At 34.6% G+C, this 21,863-nt stretch overlaps 1 protein-coding gene across 2 annotated transcripts in view; it reads right to left on the reverse strand.

Annotated features, from left to right (window-relative positions):
• The window catches only part of TOP2B (DNA topoisomerase II beta), an 88,853-nt gene that overhangs the window by 32,214 nt on the left and 34,776 nt on the right, over window positions 1-21,863 (reverse strand). For both annotated transcript variants that reach the window (XM_007505183.3, XM_007505182.3), the window contains exons 5-20: window positions 18,075-18,220; window positions 14,762-14,859; window positions 13,672-13,884; window positions 13,177-13,350; window positions 10,377-10,478; window positions 10,161-10,298; window positions 9,041-9,179; window positions 7,970-8,127; window positions 7,741-7,866; window positions 5,132-5,242; window positions 4,940-5,045; window positions 4,665-4,774; window positions 4,239-4,331; window positions 4,034-4,148; window positions 676-797; window positions 265-413 (exon numbers count right to left, since the gene is read on the reverse strand). In XM_007505183.3, coding sequence (XP_007505245.1) covers window positions 265-413; window positions 676-797; window positions 4,034-4,148; window positions 4,239-4,331; window positions 4,665-4,774; window positions 4,940-5,045; window positions 5,132-5,242; window positions 7,741-7,866; window positions 7,970-8,127; window positions 9,041-9,179; window positions 10,161-10,298; window positions 10,377-10,478; window positions 13,177-13,350; window positions 13,672-13,884; window positions 14,762-14,859; window positions 18,075-18,220 — 2,100 coding nt within the window. The remainder of the gene's footprint in view (window positions 1-264; window positions 414-675; window positions 798-4,033; window positions 4,149-4,238; window positions 4,332-4,664; window positions 4,775-4,939; window positions 5,046-5,131; window positions 5,243-7,740; window positions 7,867-7,969; window positions 8,128-9,040; window positions 9,180-10,160; window positions 10,299-10,376; window positions 10,479-13,176; window positions 13,351-13,671; window positions 13,885-14,761; window positions 14,860-18,074; window positions 18,221-21,863) is intronic.

Here is a 21,863-nt window from a genome sequence, read left to right on the forward strand (position 1 = left end):
CATATGGTAAAAGGTCCATCTCTAGACCATCAAGGCTTGCTGACAGTTTGTTTGGTAGACTTGCCAGGGCTTGAACTCCACCAATGTAACCTGTGTGTATCCAGAGTCACCTCTTTGCTATGACAAGGCATTAGAGGATGACTGTAGAAAAATCTAATTTCAAACAACAAAGTAAGGAGAGTTTATCACATAAAAGATTAATCTTTTAGTTGGTTTCAGTAAATGTCAAAGCACCTTTTATTTTATTAGCACTTAAGAGGTTACCTTAACATTGTAAAAATATAACGAGGGCTTGCAGCATCTTTGCCACCATGAAGCCTAGTTCCAAATTGACCAATAGGTTGAAGCAAATTAACATTGTTACTTCCAACAAAGTTCTGGGCCAAGTTGACAATTGTCATCATTAATGCTTGCTAGAAAACAGAAACACAAACAATATAATATTAATATTCTAAATTTCAAGTGATATTTTTCTCTAATATGTATAATTATTATCTTGCAATTTCCATAATTTATTATTTTAATAAATCCATAACTCTTGTTCCTTTAAACTTCCAACAGACTCTACAAAGGAAAAAATGTGTAACAATATTAATGTTTATATGTTTTTATGTGTGTGTAGATATATATTTGAGGGGAGAGTATGAAAATACTTCCAATTTTCTTAACACTTACTTCTCCATGATGATAAGCAGACATCTCAGCAACTGAACCAGCCAATTGAGCAACTTTGACTTCCCGTTTATCATTCCTCTTAAAACAAGTAAACAAAACTTTTCGTTGACCTGGTTTAAAGCCTATTTTGTAAAAAAAGAAAACAACTCAATCTCACTAAAAGTCATGACTTTGATGGATTTTTAACACCAACAGTTTTTTAGTAATTCAGAAAAAGACAAAAGCAGTTTTATTTTGATTAAATGTAAAGCTGACAAAAATAAGTAAATTATCTCCATACTATTAACTGAGAGAACTCATGAAATAAATTCAAGGACCATATATATCAGATGTCTCAAGTCTATACTAGCATATTTACTTGGTTTATTCATTCTAATAATCTTTTTTCCCTATTCTAAATATAAAGTACAAATTGTAAAAGTTTTTTTGCTGGTGATGCAGACTTGCCCTCTGATACCAAAAGTTTTTTTTGTAGATTTCTAATCTATAGCCATATGAACAAAATGCTGATTACTCCTGGGATTTAACCAAACCAACAACATAGGATCAAAATCATTCCTCATTCCTTACCTATAAAGCAGGAGAACCACTATGTATCCAGCACTATGAGAGAATATAGAGTATAAAACACAATTCCATCCTTCAAGAAGCTTGTACTTTACTTTGAAATGACAGGTTTAGCACATGTTAAACAATTCTCAGACAAAAAATAAGAATATTTCTTAAAATCAACTTTTAGAACCTTTGTTATATAAAAATGCATATAAATATGGAGAAAAGAGAATGTTCTATATTGAAATAATCAGAAAAGCCATTTCTTGAATAGGTAATGAAAGCTGGGCCTTAATGGATAAGACTATAAACATCTGAACTCATCTAATAAACTCTCTATACTTAAATACATATAATTTTAAAAGATGAACTATTGATTGATTTGGTTCACTTTTTTTTATTTCCATGATTCAGCTTAGGACCTTGGCCTTAGACAACAAGTCCTCCATGCCTCCAGAACTAAATCAGGCCCTTTACCTCAAAGATACTTCTACAGTCCAGCCTAAGACTCAGAAAAAAAAAAAAAGACCTCTTATTGCTAGTACCTCACCTATGGGAAGAATCACTTTAAAAAGCTCAAGTTCTTTTCTTCTCTCATACTTAAAAGAGATGACAAAGAACAGGAGTTGGGAGGACCTGGATTCAAATCTGGCCTCAGACACTTTGTAGCTGCCACTTTTCTTTGATACTAAAACAAAAAGGTAAGGGTGGGCCTGAAAAAGGGAAGAAGAAAGAAAGAGAACTGACAGACTCTGCCATTGCAAAGATTCCCAAGTATACCTTTAGATCTATGTGCCAAAGGGTACATACCAAGGGTCAGCAGTCTAACCTCTTTCTCTTCCATTCTCAGGGCTCCAGACTGTCTCAATGTCTACTAGAACCTTGCCAATACTCTCCATTCTTTCATCCCCACCCCTTTGTCTCATTGTGCCCCATTGAAGCCCTGGTCTGCAGATAACTTCCTTTCACATTTCTGAGGTCTCTTCCTCTCTTGCTCCACTCGCTCAGGGAGGCCGGGTTCTCTTCAGGAGACAGTGTGCCTATGGCCGCCCCTACTAGTCAGTTCTATCTTCTCATCCTTGTTCCCTGCTGCCCCTTCTGGACTCTCTCCATGTCCTCATCACTCCCATAAGTACATTGCCCAATCCAAATCTCTGGGGCAGTTATGCACCAGATCCCACAGAATCCTCCCTTCTTCAAGAACTTCAATACTTGGCTCCCATTCTTTCTCTCCATCCAAACCTTGCCTTTATATATACTCTGCTGCTACCTCCAATCCCCTGGTCTCTCAAAATCTCAATCCCCTCAATTCCATGGCCTCAGTCACATCCACATTCTTAATGCTGCTATTACCAACTACTTCCATGATCAAGAATTGTGGAATCCCTTTATCCATAACTTCTATCACTCCATTTCTCCTACTTCCTTCACTTCTTCCTCACCAGGACCTCAGATGTGCCAGGACATCACCACTGAGGAGAGGAAAGTAAAAGCACACTAGAGGTGACAGATTGGGAAAATTACCAAATGACAATGGCTCAGCTGTCCATCTTGCCCTTAATTAAGCAGTGTGACATTAAGACGTCTTCTACACTAATACCATAAGCCCTCCCCCTGTCACCAGCCACACCTTGCTGTGCTCTAGCCTTGGGTGACCCCTTTGTCTTCCTCTTCCCTGCTCCTGCTCATGAGCTGGCTGGAGGAAGTCCACAATGAACTGTCTGGATCTGCTACAAATTTGTCACCTAATGTGAGCAGGGCCCTCGCTATTGCCCATGATCCTCTGGGCCTCGATCATGATCAACCTAGCAGCTTTCTTGTCTCCTACAATAAATTGTCCCCATTATCAAACCTGCCTTAGAACTTAGAACTTAGTCTTAGATGTCTTAGCATCTCAAACTCATGGTAAAAATAAAACTTTCTTCCCAAATTCATCCCTTTTCCAAATGTTTCTATTTCTATGAAGAACAGCAGCATTGTCCCAGCCTTCCAGGTGTGTGAAATCATTCTCAACTTTGCTTTCTCCCATCTACTTCATGGTCATATCTTGTCTCTTCTCTCTACACATCCCTTGTAGTTGACTCTCCTCATAGTCAATGTCCTAATTCAGTCCCTCATCACTTCCTACGTAGACTAATACAAGAGTCTCTCTGATTGGTTCCAACTATCTCCCCTTTACCCACACCCAAAAGCTATAAAAGCTAAACCTAAAGCATAGGATTGACCATCTCAATCACTTGCTCAAAAAACTCCAGTGACTCCCTCTTACCATTGTATATTGTATATTGTACCAAATACAAACCCCTTTTGGCACTGAAAGCCCTTTTACAACATGGATCAAACCTACCATCAAAGCCTTATTCTAGATTCCTCTTTTTTATATACTTTTCAGTTCAGCCTAATTGACCCCCTATTGTTCTCACACATAAACCATCAAAAATGTCAGTTCTATTATCTACATGGCAAGCTATGCCCTACCAAGGCCTGGAATGCACTCCCAACTCTTCAGTTTCAACACTTGGACTACCTGGTTTCCATCAAAGTCTGGCCTAAATACCATCCCTTACACAAGGACTTTCCTGATCACATCTCTCCCTCAGCTGTAGGTGCCTCTCCCTTGAAATTACTTCATATTTAATAAGCATATATTTTTCATATACCTGTCTGTGTTTTTTCCCCTGATTGGGTATAAACTCCTTCAGGGCAGCCATTGTTTCACTTTTGTAGGGGGCACATAATAGCTATTTAATAAATGCTTGTTATTTGAATAATCAAACAATATTTTTTTAATAAAAAAGATACTTACCATCAACAAGAGATGGTATAGATCTTTCATTGTCAGAATTTGAGAAAAGAATCAACTCCTTGTTGATAAAATCATTGTAAGTCAAATGCTTTGTGGCAGTACCATATAAAAATTGCTAAGAAAAAAAGGTATATAATGTCATTGTTATTGCATTAATTTTACTTCTTATTTTTTCTTTCCCCCATACCATCACTTTATAACTAACCTCTGGTAAGCCATGTAACCTGCGCTGTCTCCGATCTTCCATGAAATTTGTTAACCATTCTTTACGGTCATCAATCTTCTTCTTACTAAATGCCTGAAATATGAGATCATTAAAGATGTTATTTAATATAAAACTGGAGGCCCAACCATCAAAACTAAATTTTAGTAATGATGAAAAATCTTAACTCTAAAATTTCTTATTAAGCATTTCTCTTTTTCCGTTTGTGGGGAATTAGATTTCTCCTAGAATGTATTTTGTACAGCCAAGTTAATTTTACCATATAGGAGGGCTCTAATGATAATGACTTTACCGTGTGTAGCCTGAAAGTTTCTAGATCTTGAGTTTAAAAAAATTTTTTTAGATAATATGTTAGCAACAGAAAGCAAAAGGAGGAGAGAGGAAGAGGTAAGGAGCTAATTGTCATACTAGAGTAATAGCTGCATCATCTTCAGGACCAGCATATCTAAACAAAATCCGATGCCTTTCCATGTCTGCAAAATATTCCTTTGCTTCTTTAGCTGTGCTGGTACCCAACCCTACATAATGAGAGAAAAAAAACAAATCCATAATATGCTCAGAAATATAAAGAAAATGTTCTTCAAAATATTTTTCTATTAGGGGACCATGAGAATTTGTTGAGAACTCTCACAAGAAAAACAGTAGCAGTTTCATAAAATGTATATAGGACTCGAACCACAAACCTTTGTAGTATTTTATTTTCCAGGCCTTCTGGTTTTCTATGTGTTTCTTCCACTCATCAAACTCAGGTATACTATAGAAGGAAAGCTCCTGCTTATTTTTGCTTGCCTTAAAGATAACAATAAATAGCATTTAGTTTGCCTGTTGAGCTTCTGGTTGACATTATTTTTAAAAGATTTGAATGTAAACTTTACCTTTACAATAGGAGTAATGAATTCTTCAAGAAAACCATGTTTCAAGAGTGAAGGCCAATTATGATGAATGAAATTAATAAGCAAGCCCTTTATGTGAGAGCCATCTTGATCCTAAATATCATAAAAGTTAAGAAAAACTATAAACATTTTATAAGACAACCTAAACACACCAATTTTTTTAAAAAGTAAATAAGTAGTAAATCTGTGAATATAGGAACAAGATTCTATGATTTTACTAGGTAGCTAGGTGATACAATGGATAGGGACCTGGGGTCAGGAAGGCCTGAGTTAAAATCTGAGGCCTACCTCAAAATTTTACTATATTTGTGACCCTGGGCAAGTTACATAATATGCTTGCCTCAGTTGTAAAATGTAAAATGATCAAAAGAGCACTTGCAGAGCAGAGTTGTTTTAAGAATCAAGTAAAGTCAAGAGAGGGTCTGGCATATAGCAGGTGCTATATAAATGCTAATTATTATTATTACTATAAGTAACAGAACACATTAAGATATTGAAGATTATGATAGAAGATATTTTTTTGAAGTTCAGTTTAATACATTTTCCCCTAATAGAAACAACAAAGAACTACCATGAAATAAAGCCTCAACTACAGGGCTGTAAGAAGGTTATTTTGACTGGACCTATATCTACATAAGTAAAGGAAGCTACCAGTGAAATTAAAGATAGATTCTAACAACTACAAAAGCAAATATTAGCATAACATAATTGGAACTTCATTCTAGTTAAACAAAATTTTTCTAAAACCAAACCACAATGATTAAAATATGAATGACATACTAATTATGACTCTTCCCTAAGGGTAGTGTGAAGATAGGATTAACACTCCCCTGCCCATTTTTAGATTTAATCACCAGAAACATATACACTCCACTTATCCTTAAGTGGGGGAGGTCTGTGACCCATGTGTGCGAAAGTGGGTGATGAATCAGAAACCACTGACTGCCCCCTGGGCAGTTCTAAGCAAAACTATAGGCTATTAATTGGTCCACATAAAAGTAGAGGAAGGCACAGGAAGTGATGCAAAGAAGTGTCTTTAAAAGAAGTAACAACTTCCTGTGAGGGGAGTTCTTCATTCTTTGGAGTTCTGAGTTTGAATTGGGTCTTTTGCCTTCAACTTGACCTTGGAGGAGTTCTAGCTGAGAACTGCTTCTATTAGGACTATCACATGGTTAAGTGAGAAAGGCTGACTCCTTTCCCTGGCTTGTTCTGGAGATACTTGTCTCTGGAGAGGTCCCTTGTCATGGAGAACTCTCAGCTAGAACCCTTGTTTAATTTATCTGTGGACCCCATTTTCTGGTCCTTTTAAGCCCTGCCTGTTTCAGATTAGGTTGGAATACATATCTACTCTCTCTGATTTTCTTACTTTCATTCTTGCTCCTTTTACAAATAAATTACCATAAAAAATCATTTGGAATTGAGTAATATTTCCTGACGATCATATTCTTAAATAATTTAGTCCATCCCTTTACTTTTAACCCTTACATTCTGGCCCTTACAGTAGGAAGAGAAATCTCTGGAAGACAAGAATTTTCTAGCTGATGACTTTCCTTCCCAATGAAGATACTACTTTAACTATAAATCAGTGAATCCCCACCATCAAAAGTACAGACAATTCTAAAGAAAAAAGTCTGGTGCATTGAAAGTCCATCATGACATTTCAATTTCTTTCCCATTCTTCCTATGTTGGTACCATCCCAAGCTGCCTGATATTAATTTGTGCCTTTATAAACTTAAGCTTCAAATATGATGTGAATATCTACAAATATTCAATAAAACATAAAATGATAAAACTCAGGTTTATGTAATGTTTTCAATTGTCTTCATCTTGAATCTGCTGCCCTAGCTGGTTTCATCTTCAAGCAACAAGATATTCTCGTACCAGGTATCCTCTGGTGTCTCATTCCTTCTCCCTAAGCCCAACATCCCTTCCTTTCTTGCCTCCTTGTGTGTGTTGTCTCCCCCTTTGGACTGTAAGCTTATTGAGGGCAGGGATTGTATTTTTATTTATTGTATTCCCAGAACTTAGAATAAGTTTCTGGTATGTCATAGGTGCTTAATAAATGTTTACTAGATTGAACTGGATGTGAGATGAGGAACAGGAGAGAAGATAAAGCAATCAGGAAATAGCCTCAGTATTCTTGGTAATATATGAGGTGAATTCTTCAGATGAGAGAGAGGGGAGGGTATTTAATACTCATTTTACTGGGAAGTAATAATGATGTGTATTTTTTAAAAGCATCATAAATCATTAAAAAAAAATATTGCCTCCCCCTCTGGATTTTATTAGTTGACCTTTCTCACTTCATGTACTGGCCTTCTTCACTCATGACTAAAAACTGATACTATTCACACACTTCATTTAAGATACATACACACATACACACACACATACACACACAAACACATTCTTATTTAAAATATATAACACTTAACTAGTTGCAAAAGTTGTCAGACATTAGAAAAATACATTCCGAACAATAGAAAATTAGTTATGCTACTAACCAAGAGAAAGCTCACAAAAAAGAATAACTTGATGAAGAAACATTAGATTGTAATTAATGTAATTAAATGGCAACTTTCAAACATACCTGATCAGTCATAATCATAATCTTCCCATAACGCAAGGTTTTCAGAGATTCTGCATCTTCATAACTTTTCTTATATTGAAGACCAACAATTTTAATAATGTTGTTGATTTCTGCATTTTCCATAATCTGTGAAAAAATATTTTAGTATGATAAAAAGATATGTTCTGAATAACAAATAATAATACATCATTCATATCATAGAAATAGAACAGTAATTTAATATCTTTACCTGTTTATGGGAAGCTTCTCGAACATTAAGAATTTTACCCCTGAGTGGAAAGACTCCATATCTGTCTCGTCCAATTACACCTAACCCAGAAACTGCTAATGATTTTGCAGAGTCTCCTTCTGTTAATATGAGCGTGCACTCCAGGGAATGTTTACCACCTTAGAAAAGGGGAAACAAGAAAAAAAAAGTAAAATATTTTGTTGTTTTCAATCTATGAAAACGTTGGGGGAGAGACATGTTTATTCAAAAAGCAATACTCTAAATTATAACCTATATACTTTTCCTTCATTAAGTTTATTAAAAAATGTTTTTCTTTTCCAAATCTTACCTTTATTGCTCAAATACTTTTCAAAAACTGAAATGGTATAATGGAGATTGAGTAGAGAAGAAGCAGGAAAATAACAATATTCGTTATATTACATATCACTATTAAGCATAAGTTCTATGGTTCAAAAGTACATAGAAAATAATGAACAAATTATATGATGAACAGATCTGGTTGAATTTCAATTGTCTGAAAGTATTTAAAACTAATAGCTATGAAGATAATCTTCAAAATCCTAAAATTTTAGCACTGGTAGAGACATTTGATACAGTTGTCCAGTTGCGTCCAACTCTTCATGAACCCAATTTGGGTTGGCAAAGATACTGGAGTGGTTTGCCATTTCCTTCCCCAGCTCATATATTATAGATGAGATAACTCTGGCAAACAGAATTAAGTGATTTGCCCAGAATCACACAGCTAATAAGTGTCTAAGGCCAAATTTGAATTCATAAATATGAGTCTTCCTTACTCTGAGTCTGGTACTCTATCCACTATGCCACCTAGTTGTCTAAAAATAAAATCTAGAATGATCCCTAAAGCACTGAGTTCTTAAATTGCTTTCTAAAGTCATAAAAATTAAATTATAATTTTAGTGTATTCAATTGAATTTTAGAACAGTAAAAATTAGTAATACAAGTAGTAACTCATCTAAAAAACTGAAGAGAATTTATTTCACTCTAACACCTCATTTCCTGAACTTAGATAATTTAAGTGAAAATATACAAGTCAACACTGGTCTTTCTTACCTGCATCATTCGCATCATCCAGTTTGGGAATGCCTTTGATTTTACTGTACTTTACTGAGGAACACTTCTTGTTCAGTTGAGTTTGAGCTTTAAATTTGACCCAGTTCAGAATACTTTCTATAATACCACAGTTGGAAGCCTAAAACAAGAAAAGGATTTATTTCCCTCTTGGATCACATGAAAATATTTAGCTAATTTATAAATATGTTATTTGGAATACCATTGTGTTCTAAAGCCCTCCCTTATGCCTAACCTTTTCAATACAACAAACATATACTGAGTACCAGTTTATGTGTGCATGGCCCTGTGGGGTGAGATATGTAGAGAAAGAAATCAATCCACATAGATGCATTTCTATGTAATGCTCTCAAGTTTTCAGAACAAGTTCCATAGGTTATCTCACTGGGTCTTACAACAACCCTAGGAAGTAGATACTATTCTCTGAGAGATGAAGTGACTTGCTAGTCAGTGTCTGTGGTCAGATCTCTAAGTCTTACCTCTGAGGAGATAAGTACAAGAATGAAATAATTCCTATTTCAAGGAGCTGACACTATAGAGCAGAAATCAGCAAAACTATGTCTCCTGACTACCAAATTCATTGCTCTTAACATTACAACATGAACTTGCTTGGTTCCTGCATGGAAAGGATAGAAGAGAGAGCATGCATTGGGAGTGGTTATATTATTTAAAAGAAGAAAAGCATCAATAAAAACATTTTTAAATTATTTTAAAATTGGAGGAAAATTATGGATGACTTTGAGGGTATGAGCCCAGTAGTGTCTCCAACAAAAAGACAAAAGTTTAGAGAAAGAGAGTTTAGCAGGGAGAAATAATGAGTTCTATTATGAAAGAAGGCAATGAGACGTCCAAGTGGAAACATCAAACACATCCACATGCACAGAGAGACATTTGTGAATCGTTTGCATAAAGATATCACTGAACATATGGATGTAAGTAAGGATATCAAAGGAACAAGTATAGAGAGAGAAGGTGGCCCAGGATAGATCCTTGAAAAACACCAACACTCTGGAAGAGGAGAGATGATGAAGTAGTAAATCAGATAATCAATTATCATGTTTTCCTAGTCAAAAAAAAAAAGAATAGAGCATTTTTTACTCACTGCTTTGAAAAATTTCTCAGAGAGCTGACACTTGGACCCAAAGCTTTTGGGTTGCAGAGTCATGTTTTCCTTTGTCTGAGAATCAAAAGTTGGATTTTCAATAAGACAGTTAACAAAAACCCATATGTGGTTTTTTACCTGTTAAGAGAAAAAAACACCAAGTTGAAAACTTCATAACTTTTCAGGAATTTGGGGAATGCATTAGGCACTACTTACTTGAAATGGCTTCACTGACACTCCAGCTTTGTTCTTTTTCTTAACTACTTCAATCAATTTGCCAACGATTTGATCCACCACGTAATCTACATGCCTTCCACCCTTTAAAAAAAGAGAAAGGATCTCAAGCTCTCTAGTATCAAAGTAGATAAATATTCACAATTTCCAGAGCAGCAATTCTCAAAAATCAGAGAAGACTCCCAGAAAAAACAGAAAGTCAAACAACCAACTCAGCCTCATGCCCTCCTGGCCCAATGACTGCCACTCTTTCTCATTACTATAAATGCTTCAGAGGTTTGAACCAGCTTTTCACCCTTTCCTGCCTAGGCTCTTTAGATAAAGCGAGGAAAAGTGAGCCAGAGTTGTTCTTACTCATCAGTATGAAAGTGCTGAGAAATCACAAAGTCTAAATGGGAGCAGTCTGATTTTTCATTTTAAAAACCGCATGGAATATTGTACAATGATTATCTGGGAAGATGTGGCTATTCTCAGCAATGTGATGATCTGGGACAATCCTGAATGCTATCCACTCTCAGAGGAAGAATTGTTGGAGTCGTTTTTTAGTGTATTTATGGTTTTATTTGGGTTTGGGTTAAGTATGAGTGTGCTCTTACAATGATGACCAACATGAAAGTGTATTTTGCATGACAATAAAAATAATAATAAAAAATATTTAAAAATAAAATAAAAATAAAAAATTGCATGAGAGGGCAGTTAGATTGCCCAGTGGATTGAAAGCCAGGCCTAGGGATGGGAGGTCATGGGTTAAAATCTGGCCTCAGACACTTCCTAGCTCTGTTACCTTGGGCAAGTCACTTAACTCCAATTGCCTAGCCATTACCATCTTCTGTATTGGAACCAATACAAAGTACTGATTCTAAGACAGAAGGTAAAGATTAAAAAAAACAAAAAACAAAAAACCTAGAACTTTAATCAACCAGCAGCTACTACTAAGTGCCTATTATTTGTGTTTATTGGGGATTCAGACCAATGACTTAATCAGGCTGGTAAATACCTAACTAAGAACATTTCCATTATCTATTCTGTTTAATAACTTTCCCTCAACTTATTACTAAGTCTCAGGTCATAGAACCAGAGTTTTTTCGGTGAGATTTGAATCCAGGTCTGCCTGACTTTTAGACTATTGGTTCTCTACCCACTAGGGCAATATACCTCTTCTCACTTTGAACAAACAGGCACATAATAATAGCAAAAATAACAACAACAACAACAAAAACCTGGCATTTCAATAGCACTTTAAAATTTGTAAAAACCTACAAATCTATGATCTCTTCATTCATTAGCACAAATTAGCATCAGCTTCTATGGCAAGCCAGCCTAGCCTCAGATATCAACTGGAGAGATAGGAGGCAATAAGAGCTGATCTGGTCAAACGGCTCTTACCAACTGGCTCAAGGCCCCACCCTCAAGACCCAAGATCCTTGGGGAACACAGCATGTGTGACCCCTCCTTCCCATTCTCCACTAGCCCTTTGTCTGGTTTGGGCTCTTGATTGAAGCAACCCTTTGGATACTTGACTTGAAAAGTTTCCCTTATATAAAGCCTAAATTTGCCTTTCCCACTGCTTCTACGTCTGCCCTGTGAGGTCCCAAATACTCTTGTGCCCTTCAAATATCTGAAGACCATGATCATGTCACCCAAAGGCTTCTCTTCTGCAGAGGAAACAGCCTCCATTCTTTCCACTGATTCTCATACTTATGTACTTCAAGGCCTTCCACCATTCAAGAACCAAAATTTACTGATTTCCTCACTCAAAGGTGACTCCTGGAGCTGCACACAAGACTCTAGATGAGTCTAATCAGGACTCACTGCTTTTCTCTCAGACACTTTATGCCCAATCTAAGTGTAGCCTAAAACTACCCTCATTTTCTGGTTGTGTCACCCCACCAAGGGCTCATGCAGAGCTCAAAAGCCACTAAAATCTTTGAACTTTTTTTTTTCAGATAAGCTGATATCTTTTTATATCTCCCCCAATTCTAGCACAGTTCCAGGAGGCCTCTAGGCTGAGGCCAAGATGGCTCTTCAGCTCTCCTCCAGGCCTGGGCTGGAGAAGAGCAGCTGTTTGATGTGTCTGTTCTTTTCCCTTTTTGGCATGGGATAAGCTCTTGTCTGATTACATATTACAGGGAAAAGATAACTGATATTATACATGGAACACAAGCTCTTTAGAAGTTGTAAAAAACTATATAGTATTCCCTTAAGGGTCAATTATTGATATAAATGACAAACAAAAATAAATAACCCTAAGTTTTTCAACTTAACCAGTGTTTCAGCTTTACACACTAACAAACCTTTCTCAGATGTAGTAGTTAGCAGAAAAATTATATATGTTAGGTTTCAATGCTTTCTTTTCTTTGTAAATTCAATGGCAGGGTTTCAAATAAGCAATAAAACACACCAAAAAGAAATTAGAAAGACAGCAGAGAAACTAGAAAATCCACAAAATGGATAATCATTCTTGATTCATTCTGAACTGACCAGACTCATTCAAAAGTCAGCGGGAAAAATGTTAATTCCTTTAAATTTCATAAATCAATGGCACATACTAATTAAAATGCAATACATCTAACTATTAAAAGCTCAGTCATTATTCCTTGACTCAACAGACTAACTCAAGGAAAATAAGCCTTCATTTTAGAAAGCCATTTGTAAATTAATTGAAAAGTTATTTTTACTAGTCTGTAATACAGTGAGATTTGTTATTTTTTAAATTTAAATGACAAATCCAAGCATTATTCCAGTCCTGGTTTAGAAGTTCAATGTTTGTATATTTACTCACTTTTGTTGTAGCAATACTATTTACAAAGCTGATTTGCTGAAATCCTTTTTCACTCAATGTAAGACAAACATCCCATCGCTCATTTGCAAGTTCATGAATTACTTTCAGGGCAACCCCAGTTTCATCCAATTTGTCCTTTACGTAAAGATCTACGTAACTACGGAATCCATTTACCTATAAAGCAAAAAACAATGTAGTTAAATCCTAGACTATCATACCACAGCAACAAGTGTACAAGACAGCAACTGCCTTATCTCTTCTGTATTTCCATTCTCACCACCATTTTCAAAGGTGTGCCATCCCAAGAGATTCTACCTCCCTACTGTCATATTTCTAGACCCATGTGAAGCTGTCCTGTCTTTTACTCACAGCCAGTGCTTTCCAGAAGCAAGTGAAATAGAAGAGCAAATAAAGTAAAAGCCAGATAATTAAGTTGATTACAGAAGCATTTACATGATTAACTGATTAGGTGATTAGGTAAACTATGAGACTTACGGGCAATTTCTTCCCATTAAACATGACTTTGACCCCTTTGCATGAACCAGCCAAGTCATAGGCTCTTCTAGTCATGAGGGCCACAATATCCTTGTCAAGCTTCTCCATCTTAAATTTCAATAGATCCGGTTGGAATGTTATACATGTATAGTCATCTCCATCAAAGTATTTCACTTTGGGCTCAGAAGTCTTCATCATATTATTCACCCAGGTCTTTAAAAAAAAATTCAAATGTTATTAAAACTTTTCTATATTTTAAGCATAAATAAAAATATTTGACAAAAAACTTGACAGATTTTGTGGAAAAGGAGACATAAGCCTTGAATGTCCACAATTATACCCATTTTCCTCTTCCAAATTAAAATGAATAAAATTAACTTCATGTATCTCATATCTTGATATATTTAAAGCTCAGCAGAAATTATAAGACATTACTATTTTCACTTAATTACTGAAAAACAAAAGGAAAGCAATTTATATATTTAAAAAACACAAAATAGTATATTATCACTGAAAGTGCAATTTGTATTTTAAAAAAATTTTCTTTAGACCCTCACCTTCCATCTTAGAATAAATACTATGTATTGATTTCAAGGCAGAAGAGCAGTAAGGGTTAAGTAATGGGGCTTAAGTGGCTTGCCTAGGGTAACACAGCTAGGAAATGGCAGAGGTCAGATATGAATGAACCTCTTATTTCTAGGCTTGGCTCTCAACCCACTGAGCCAGCTAGCAGCCCCCTCAAAATTTCTAAAGAGAAGAATTTCAAAACAAAGTTATTCTTCTGAAAATAAAAAAATAATCTAAATTTTTAAATTTACATTATAAGACATTCTATTTTGAGGTTCCAACAGAAATGAAACAAAGCATTAAATAAAAGAGGTGTGAGGAAGAAATCTGAGTAGACTTCTTCCAGGTATTTTGAAACAATTTAACCTGAAAGCCATGCTTTAATTTGTAAAAGTTACATATGATTAGAAGGCTGATGAAGCATAAATATCACTTCAAACTTGTATAGTGTTTATTACATAAGTGTAGATATGATATAAATTTCTAAAAAAAGTTAAGTAAATCATTTTCTAAGTACACATACCTGTTTAAAACTATGTTTGTATTCTTTACAAGCAGTTTCAACTGTAAATTTTGTACTGAAAATATTACAAAGTTTTGCACCATAACCATTACGACCACCTGTAAAAACAATTAAATGAGAAATTCCTAATCAAACAATTTTAAAGGGAACTTCATCAAACTAGATATTATAAATTCTAAACAAGTTTATTTAATAGGTAATATGCTTTATTTTGCAAATCATGACACAAATATTTAAAAGAAAAGTAGTGTGGTGAAGTAGATAGTGGATTGATGTTTGAATCAATAAAACCTGGGTTCACATCTCTTCTTAGGACACGTAATAGCTCTGTGAATATGGGAAAGTCACTTAAACTACCTCTCGATGCCCCAAGACAACTCTCTCAAACAGAAATTGAAAAGGAGTCTTTTTTTGCACCACAGAACCAAACACCTGGAGCTGGAAGGGTCCTTTGGTCATCTAGACCCATTTTACAGAGAAGGAAGTCCAACTCTAAAGGCTGAAGAGCCTAGGTGACTGCTCCAAAGACAGATACTAAGGGGAAGAACCAAAATGCTCACTCTAGTTCTTTGACTCTAAATCAATGGCACTTCTCACTGTCCATGTTGCTATCACACAAGAAGAAAAGAAATATAATTTGACAATTAAGAAACTGAGAGGATCATAAAAAGCTTCAAGGAAGAAATTACAGAAAGCCAGGGAGAAAAAAGGACATAGGACAACTTATCTACCACATGAATGCAGCCAATGAAACTGTCTAGTATGGTAAGAGCTGGTCCAGTGTGGCTGGTAGGCATGATATGTAAAGAAAAATAAAATGGAAGCAAGCTGGAAAGGAAGGCTGGGGCTAGGGATTAGGGGCCCTACAATGAGAGGCAAAAGAAACTATAGCTTATCCTTGGGAAAATAGGGAATCACTCAAGTTTTTTGAGCGTAGGCACAACATAGCTAAGGCTGTGTCTTAAGAATCAATCAATTAAGCACTTATGTAGTAGTAGTGTGCCTCTAATTGCTGGGGACACAAAGACAAGCAAGTAATTACCCTCAAGAAACTTATATTCTATCAAGGGAGACAAACACATACATATATGAGTATATACAAAATATACATTCATATACAAATTAGATATGTGGTAAAGGTGGAGGTGCATTCCTGGCATCTCTACTAAATATTATATACAGAGAACATAAGAAATTCATGAAATTTATATTTTATATCAATATCCTTTAGCTCTTAGCTAAACAAAATTTGTACTTCTTTCCTAGTTTTATTGTTCATGAGCTACAAGGAAGTAGCAAAAGCAAATTTATTGGATTACATTAAGAAAAACCATCAAAAGTGCACACAATCCCCATCAAAGCACCTTCAAGTTTACTTGAAATAACTGTAGTTTTATGATCTTGAATTTCTTTCTTTTTTAAATCCTTACCTTCCGTCTTGGAATCAATGCTGTATATTGGTTCCAAGGCAGAAGAGTGGTAAAGGCTAGGCAATGGGAGGTTAAGTGACTTTCCCAGGATCACACAGCTGGGAAGTGTCTGAGGTCATACCTCTAGGCCTGGCTCTCAATCCACTGAACTACCCAGCTACACACAAATCTTGAATTTCTTGAGACATTTTATAGATAACTTTTAATAAAATATTTAAGATCTTAAACTATATTATAAAGCAAGTCATTAAAACTATCTTGGTACTGGATTAAAAACAAGAGGCAGATCAATGGAACAGAGTAGACAAGAGAGAATCATAAATAATGCCATTCAGTAATCCTGAGGAAAGAATATGTTTGACAAAAACTGCTGAGAAAACTGGAAAGCAGTTTTACAGAAATTAAGCTTACACCAATATTTCACACTATATTCCAAAATATATTCTAAATGTATATGTGACCTTAAAATTAAAGATCCTATTACAAAAAAGACAAAATTAAAAGCAAAGCAGATCATGTCCCTCTAACAGCTATTGCAGGAAATGTAGCCTAACAAATGGGGGACAGAAGCAATTACAAAGTATTAAAAAAAAAAGAAATAATTTTGATTACATGAAGCTGGAAAGCTTCTGCAGACAAAACTGATGCATCTAAAATGAAAAGTGGTCAAATGAGGAAAAACATCTTGTATCAGATTTCTCTGATAAGAATTCCATATCAAAGATGTAGAATACAAAAAATTATTTTCCAACAAATTAGAAGAAAACCAGTAAAGCTATTCAAAATTATAAACACTTCCAAATCACTAATAATAAAGAGAAATGCAAATCAAAACAACCCCAAGGTTTACCTCACACCTTGCCAACTGGCTAAGATGACATAAGAAAGCAATAGTCAATGTTGGAGAAAAGATAGGCACACTGGTACATTGTTAGTGGAACTGTGAATTTGGAATTATGTAAGTAAAATGACTAACATGTTTATACTTGTGACCCAGAGATTGCATTACTGAGCTCATACACTAAGGAGATCATCGATAAGAAGTACTCATATACAACAAAATATTTATAGCAGCACTTATTTGTAATAGCAAAGAATTGGAAACAAAGTAGATGCCCATCAGTTGGGTAATAACTAAACATAGTATGATATAGGAATGTAATGAAATAATATTATGCTGCATGAATACAGAGAAGCATGAAAAGATTTTATGAACTGATACAGAGTGAAGCAGAGCCAAGAAAAAATATGCACAATAAATTTTAAAATGTATTTTTCCTTTTCTTTTTGTGTTTGGTCTGAAAAAAAAATTCTACTTGTTATACAGGTTTAGCTCTCTGGGAGGCAAAAGAGAAGGAACACTGATGGAAACTATGATGATTTAAAAAAGAAAAGCTATCAATAAACATTTTTTTAATGTGATGTGCCTCAGTAGGATGAACTACTATGAATTAGGGTTAAAGCAAACTTACTTTCATTTGTTTTCTAAAACAGGATGGCATTAAAATCATGAAGTAAAAATTGCAAAATTGTTTTGTTGTTTTTTTAAGACTGAGGATACTGTCAACAAGAGAGTAATGATACATTTGAAGAATTATGCCCAGGGTCACACAGCTAGGAAGTATCTCTGGCCAGATTTGAATCCAGGTTCTCAATCCACTAAACCACCTACTTGACCCCTGAATTATGGATGTAAGTTCTAACTTTTAAGTTACTTTGGTAACATTCATATAAAATTATGTTTTATAAATTACAAGTAAAATATTTTCCAAATTCAAAACTCTGTTTTACACAAAACTATCTCAACATAAGAAAAGTAAATCAGATTGTGTTAAAAGAATGAAAAAAAAATTTAGTCACAATGCTTAGCAGTAATTAATTACCTGTAACTTTTTTCTCATCATCATCATAGTTACTAGATGTTAAAAGCTGTCCAAAGATTAAAGCAGGAACATAGACTTTTTCTACTTTGTGTTCCACTACAGGAATGCCTTTTCCATTATTCCAGATGCTGATAATGTTAGATTCACTGTAAATAAGTAAGCAGTCATTAAAAAAATATTCCTACATATTAGTTTTAAAATATTAATTTCTGCAAGATAAAGCCATCAAAACTATGCTGTGATAATAGAAAAAACCTACCTTTCCAACTTGAAAGTTACTGGCAATTTTATAAGAATACAGAATTTTAAAACTGGAAGATACTTTAGAGATGTTTCTAATTCTAATATCCTCATTTTGAAAAATAAGGAAACTGATTCAGAAAAGTAAAAATAACCTGCCCAAATCAACAGGTTACAAGTGACAGAAATCTTCATATAATTGTTGAAGGTAACATTTACTTAGAACAATATTTTCCAGCTTCAGATCATGAATCTAGAGGAAAGTCTAAAGATGGAAGGGGAGGGAAATCTCATAGACAAATACAAATCAGAACAAGGAACGGGTTTGATTTTGTTTTCTTGGTAGGAAAGGCATAGAAGAGATTAGATCTAGAGCAGCCAAAACCACAGAGAAAACCTATTATCATATGCTAAAGAAATAAAAGTTGAGCACAAGCTCTTCGGACAGAGCACTGATGCCAACTTCAATTCCTGACTAAGCTCTTAGGGAAATTTATAATGGAGAAGGGAAATATGAAAACTAAAACATATGTATCTGTATGTGTGTGTGTGTGTGCATGAGTGTACACACATGGTTAAAGGTCTATTCTCTATTACATTAATCAGAGTTATAAATTAATTTCATCATTTCTTTAAAAAAAGTAATACTTATTCTAATTTCTTTGGGGGAGGGGTTAGAAACACAATTCTCACTACTATTCCTCTAAGATAAAATAGGGAGCCACGTAAGATACTATTCATCTTAGAGGTACTGCCCTAAAAATTACTGCCACTAAAGATGTGTCAAACAATAAATCATGGAATTTCTTTGAGTTAGAAAGGACCCCAGAAACTGCCAGCTAATCCAAATTATACCTAAGTCAGAATCTGTTTTATACTATCCCCAACAAATAGTGACCAGCCTTGACTAGAAGACTTCAAATAATAGGGAATTCATGGCAGCCCACCCTGTTTTACCTTTGGACTGCTCTAGCTGTTGAGATGATTTTCTTATATTTAGTCAAAATCTGCCTACTTGAAATTTCCACCCAGTGCTTCTAGGTCCCACCCTCCTCTCCCCAGATCAAAAAGAACAAGTTTATCCATTCTCCCATAGAACAGAGTGAGCAATCACTAAATCTCTTTTCCAAGAGAAACATATACCCAGTTTCTTCAATCAATTCTCAAAGCCATTCCTCATTCTGGTCACTCCCTTATGAATACTCCACATTATCAAAATCCTTCCTAAAACATGGAACCCAGAACTAAACAATATTTCCAAATATCATATGACCTGGTCAGAAAAAGAAACTATCATTTCTACTACTCCTCTTAAAAGCTTTCTTAAAGCTCTTTTAGCTTTTTGAGATGCCAAAAAAGATTGAAATTCATACCAATTTTGCAATCCACTAAAAAAACCCAAATTTTTCATATAAACAGTTATGTAGCTATAGTTTCCCATCCTGGATGCAGATGTAAAACTGCACTATTCATTAAATTTTATCTTATTAAATTTGACTCACTGTTCTAGTCTGTCAAAATATTTTTAGATTTAGAATGTTACATGATGTATCTATCCCTCTTAGGTTTGTACTACCAGTGATTTTGATAAGTATATAATCTATATATTTAAGTCATTTATTAAAATGTTAATCAAGTATAAATATATCGTGCACCCATTAGAGACTCCCTTTCAAGTTGATACTGAAACAGTAACAAACATTCTTTGGATAAGATTAACATTTTGGTAAAATGAAATGGTGATCATTACATTTAAAATTTTGTTGCTATATATAACCATCAGATTTTTTTTAAGTCTTATGTACTAAAATAAAAATTTATTTCATTAAGCCTTTTAAAAATATAACTACATGAAACTAAGTACATAATAATACCGAAGTATCATTGGGTATAACATTACAGAAATTCTTCACTTCAGGTTCAACTTATTTCATTTATTGACTTGCACTAATACTTAGCTTAAAGACAGATAGTTTATACTCCATTTCATTTTAGATATTAATTATAGGTTCAATGCTACTCGTTAGGCACTTAAATGTCACCCTCATGTGTAAATTTATTTTGACCATATCTGTGATTTTATCTACTTCAGAAGTGTACAGGAAAAGCATCTTCCATTAATTCATAATTTATAGCCTTGGACAACTGCCTGGAACACCTAGAGGTGCTTTTTATTATTTATCACTTGCCCAGTCACAAGATGCGCCTATGGCAAAGGTCCTATTTGAACCCAGGTCTTCCTAACTCTGAAGGTCAACTCTTTAAATACTATTACACTCTTTCTCATGTAACTACTTTTACAAATTTTTATTGAAATATTATTATATATTTGGTATCCTACTAAAGGATTCAATTATTGTAAAAAGTAATATGAAAACAAAAGTTTCAGAAGTAACTTAGTTTGTTAAAAGCAAAATAAGCAAATAAAAGCAAATACTTATATATATCTCAATTAATTCACACTCAAACTCTTTACAACTAAATATATCATCATTTCTACCCAAAAGTAACTTCTTTTCACTATTTCTCAATCTCTTGACATGAAGATAAAAAAGCATTCTCTTAAAAACTCAGATTTGAATCTTGGTATTATTTTTAATAACCCTGTCTGTCACCTCCTCCTTACATAATGCTCTTTTAGTTCTTCTATTTCTATGAATTACTCATTCTTAGTCTTACGTTGAATACACTGTGTTAGTCCTAGACAACAAATAAAGTTTCAAAGGTAGATAGTTATCGAGGGCAATAAGGCAGAAAGTATCTTTAATATACATTAAGGGGGCAGCTGGGTGGTTCAGTGGATTGAGAACCAGGCCTAGAGACGGGAGGTCCTAGATTCAAATATGGCCTCAGACACTTCCCAGCTGTGTGACCCTGGGCAAGTCACTTGACCCCCATTGCCTAGCCCTTACCACTCTTCTGCCTTGGAGCCAATACCCAGTATTGATTCCAAGACAGAAGGTAAGGGTTTTATTATCAAAAAAAAAAAAAGGATACATTAAGACCCAATATCTTTTGAAGCCTGAATAGTTCTGAAATTATTAGATTTGGTGGTGTTGCTATGGTGTCTACTTCCTGTCAAAATTGCCTACTTAAATGTTCAGTCAGTTTAAAATAAGCACATATCTAGGCTATATAAGATATCAAGTCTTCATTATCCTACCACCTTAGATAACTACAAATTGTTTTAATGTAATGAACTGACAACTCTTCTAATGAATTTAATTTCCTTTTACACAAAGTTTCTCCAAATTTTACTGTTTTCTAGAATAGCAACTGATATGATACATGCACATGGATCTAATCTGTTCTTCTGTGATTTTTCCTAGCTATTCTAATACCTATTATCTCCACAGCTCAGGAGTCTATGAAGAAAGAGAAGATGGGCTAGATAGTGTGCTCTGTACTCTATCTGCTCAACCTATCTCCTAATATAATTAGTTTTAATATCTACTTTATATAAGTTACATAAAATTCTATTTTCTAAAAATTTTAAGCAAAAAAAATTACTGTAGGGAACTATAATAAACCAAGATCTAAATAAATATG

Source organism: Monodelphis domestica, chromosome 5, assembly GCF_027887165.1.
Source record: "Monodelphis domestica isolate mMonDom1 chromosome 5, mMonDom1.pri, whole genome shotgun sequence".
NCBI classification, from domain to species: domain Eukaryota; kingdom Metazoa; phylum Chordata; class Mammalia; order Didelphimorphia; family Didelphidae; genus Monodelphis; species Monodelphis domestica.